This window comes from Epinephelus moara, unplaced genomic scaffold (genome assembly GCF_006386435.1).
Source record: "Epinephelus moara isolate mb unplaced genomic scaffold, YSFRI_EMoa_1.0 scaffold2069, whole genome shotgun sequence".
NCBI lineage: Eukaryota > Metazoa > Chordata > Actinopteri > Perciformes > Serranidae > Epinephelus > Epinephelus moara.
This window is the reverse complement of record NW_026079620.1, coordinates 1-1,640: the sequence shown is the minus strand read 5'-3', so window position 1 is coordinate 1,640 and position 1,640 is coordinate 1. Positions and strand designations below refer to the sequence as shown.

Sequence of the window (1,640 nt, the reverse complement as noted above, 5' to 3'; positions counted from 1 at the left end):
CACACTGTGGTGACAGATCATAGTGCACACTGTGTTGACAGATCATAGTGCACACTATGGTGACAGGTCCTAGTGCACACTATGGTGACAGGTAATAGTGCACACTATGGTGACAGATCATAGTGCACACTATGGTGACAGGTAATAGTGCACGCTATTGTGAGAGATCATAGTGCACACTATGGTGACAGGTCCTAGTGTGCACTATTGATATACAGCAGTCTATACCAAACAGGAAGTGACGTCACCTCTGTGAGGTCAGCGTTGGGCAGCAGGAGGAGGTCTGGTCTGAGACAGCACGCACTCAGCACGGACTGGTACCTGCGGAGACGGATAAAAAAAACACAAGTTAGTCCTGGTGTTGGGGCTGGACAACCTTTCCTATAATGCTAACAGGTATAAGGACATAACTGCGGCTGTGGCTCAGAGGTACGAGCCACAACCAGAGGTTCGATCCCGGGCTCCTCCAGTCTGCATGTCAAAGTATCCTTGAGCAAGATACTGAACCCCAAATTGCTCCCGATGGCTGTTCCATCGGTGTGTGAGTGTGTAGCAGGTGGCACCTTGTATGGTAGCCTCGGCCACCAGTGTATGAATGTGTGTGTGAATGGGTGAACGTGACTCATAGTGTAAAAAGCGCTTTGAGTGGTCACTAGATGACTAGAATCAGAAATACTTTATTGATCCCCGAGGGGAAATTATTTATGTTACAGGGTTAAGGTTAGAAAGGCGCTATACAAATGCAGCTCCATTCTGCCATTTACCAACTGTAGCAAGGTTAGCCAGTTAGCTGTAGCCTGCTATAATGCTAACAGGTATAAGCAAATAATTGTAGCAAGGTTAGCCAGTTAGCTGTAGCCTGCTATAATGCTAACAGGTATAAGGAAATAATTGTAGCAAGGTTAGCCAGTTAGCTGTAGCCTGCTAAAATGCTAACAGGTATAAGGAAATAATTGTAGCAAGGTTAGCCTAGTTAGCTGTAGCCTGCTATAATGCTAACAGGTATAAGGAAATAATTGTAGCAAGGTTAGCCAGTTAGCTGTAGCCTGATATAATGCTAACAGGTATAAGGAAATAATTGTAGCAATGTTAGCCAGTTAGCTGTAGCCTGCTATGATGCTAAGAGGCACAAAGCGTCTCACCTGTCCTCCTGGTACTCCTGTCCAAACAGGATGTTGTCTCTCAGCGTTGCGTTGAGGATCCAGGCCTGCTGAGCCACATAGGCCAGCCGTCCTCTGACCGCCACACGACCCTCCAACACCGCCATCTGTCAACGCACCAATCAGTGATCAATACTGTTCAATCAGTCAGGTATGCAGTGTGCAGCAGGCTGTGACATCACAACTGGAGGTAACGTCACCTGTCCTAAGATGGCCGACATCAGGGAGGTTTTCCCACTGCCAACGCTCCCACACACCCCGACCAGCGTCCCCTGGACACACACACACAACACTGACATACCACAAACATATACACACACAGGTGTTGTCCCTGTGTTGTCCCTGTGTTGTCCCTGAGTTGTCCCTGTGTTGTCCCTGTGTTNGTTGTCCCTGTGTTGTCCCTGAGTTGTCCCTGTGTTGTCCCTGTGTTGTCCCTGAGTTGTCCCTGAGTTGTCCCTGAGTTGTCCCTGTGTTGTCCCT

The 1,640-nt window shown here is 48.2% G+C and overlaps 1 protein-coding gene across 1 annotated transcript; it reads right to left on the bottom strand.

Annotated features, from left to right (window-relative positions):
* Positions 1–248: 248 nt before the first annotated feature.
* LOC126387102 (ATP-binding cassette sub-family C member 5-like) lies at positions 249–1,631 on the bottom strand (the record flags this gene model as incomplete). The annotated part of the gene is made up of 3 exons (XM_050039657.1): positions 1,361–1,631; positions 1,143–1,267; positions 249–321 (listed from the first exon to the last, which is right to left on the bottom strand). Coding segments are annotated over exons 1-3 (297 nt in total), but the record flags the coding sequence as incomplete, so codon positions are not given.
* Positions 1,632–1,640: the final 9 nt, after the last annotated feature.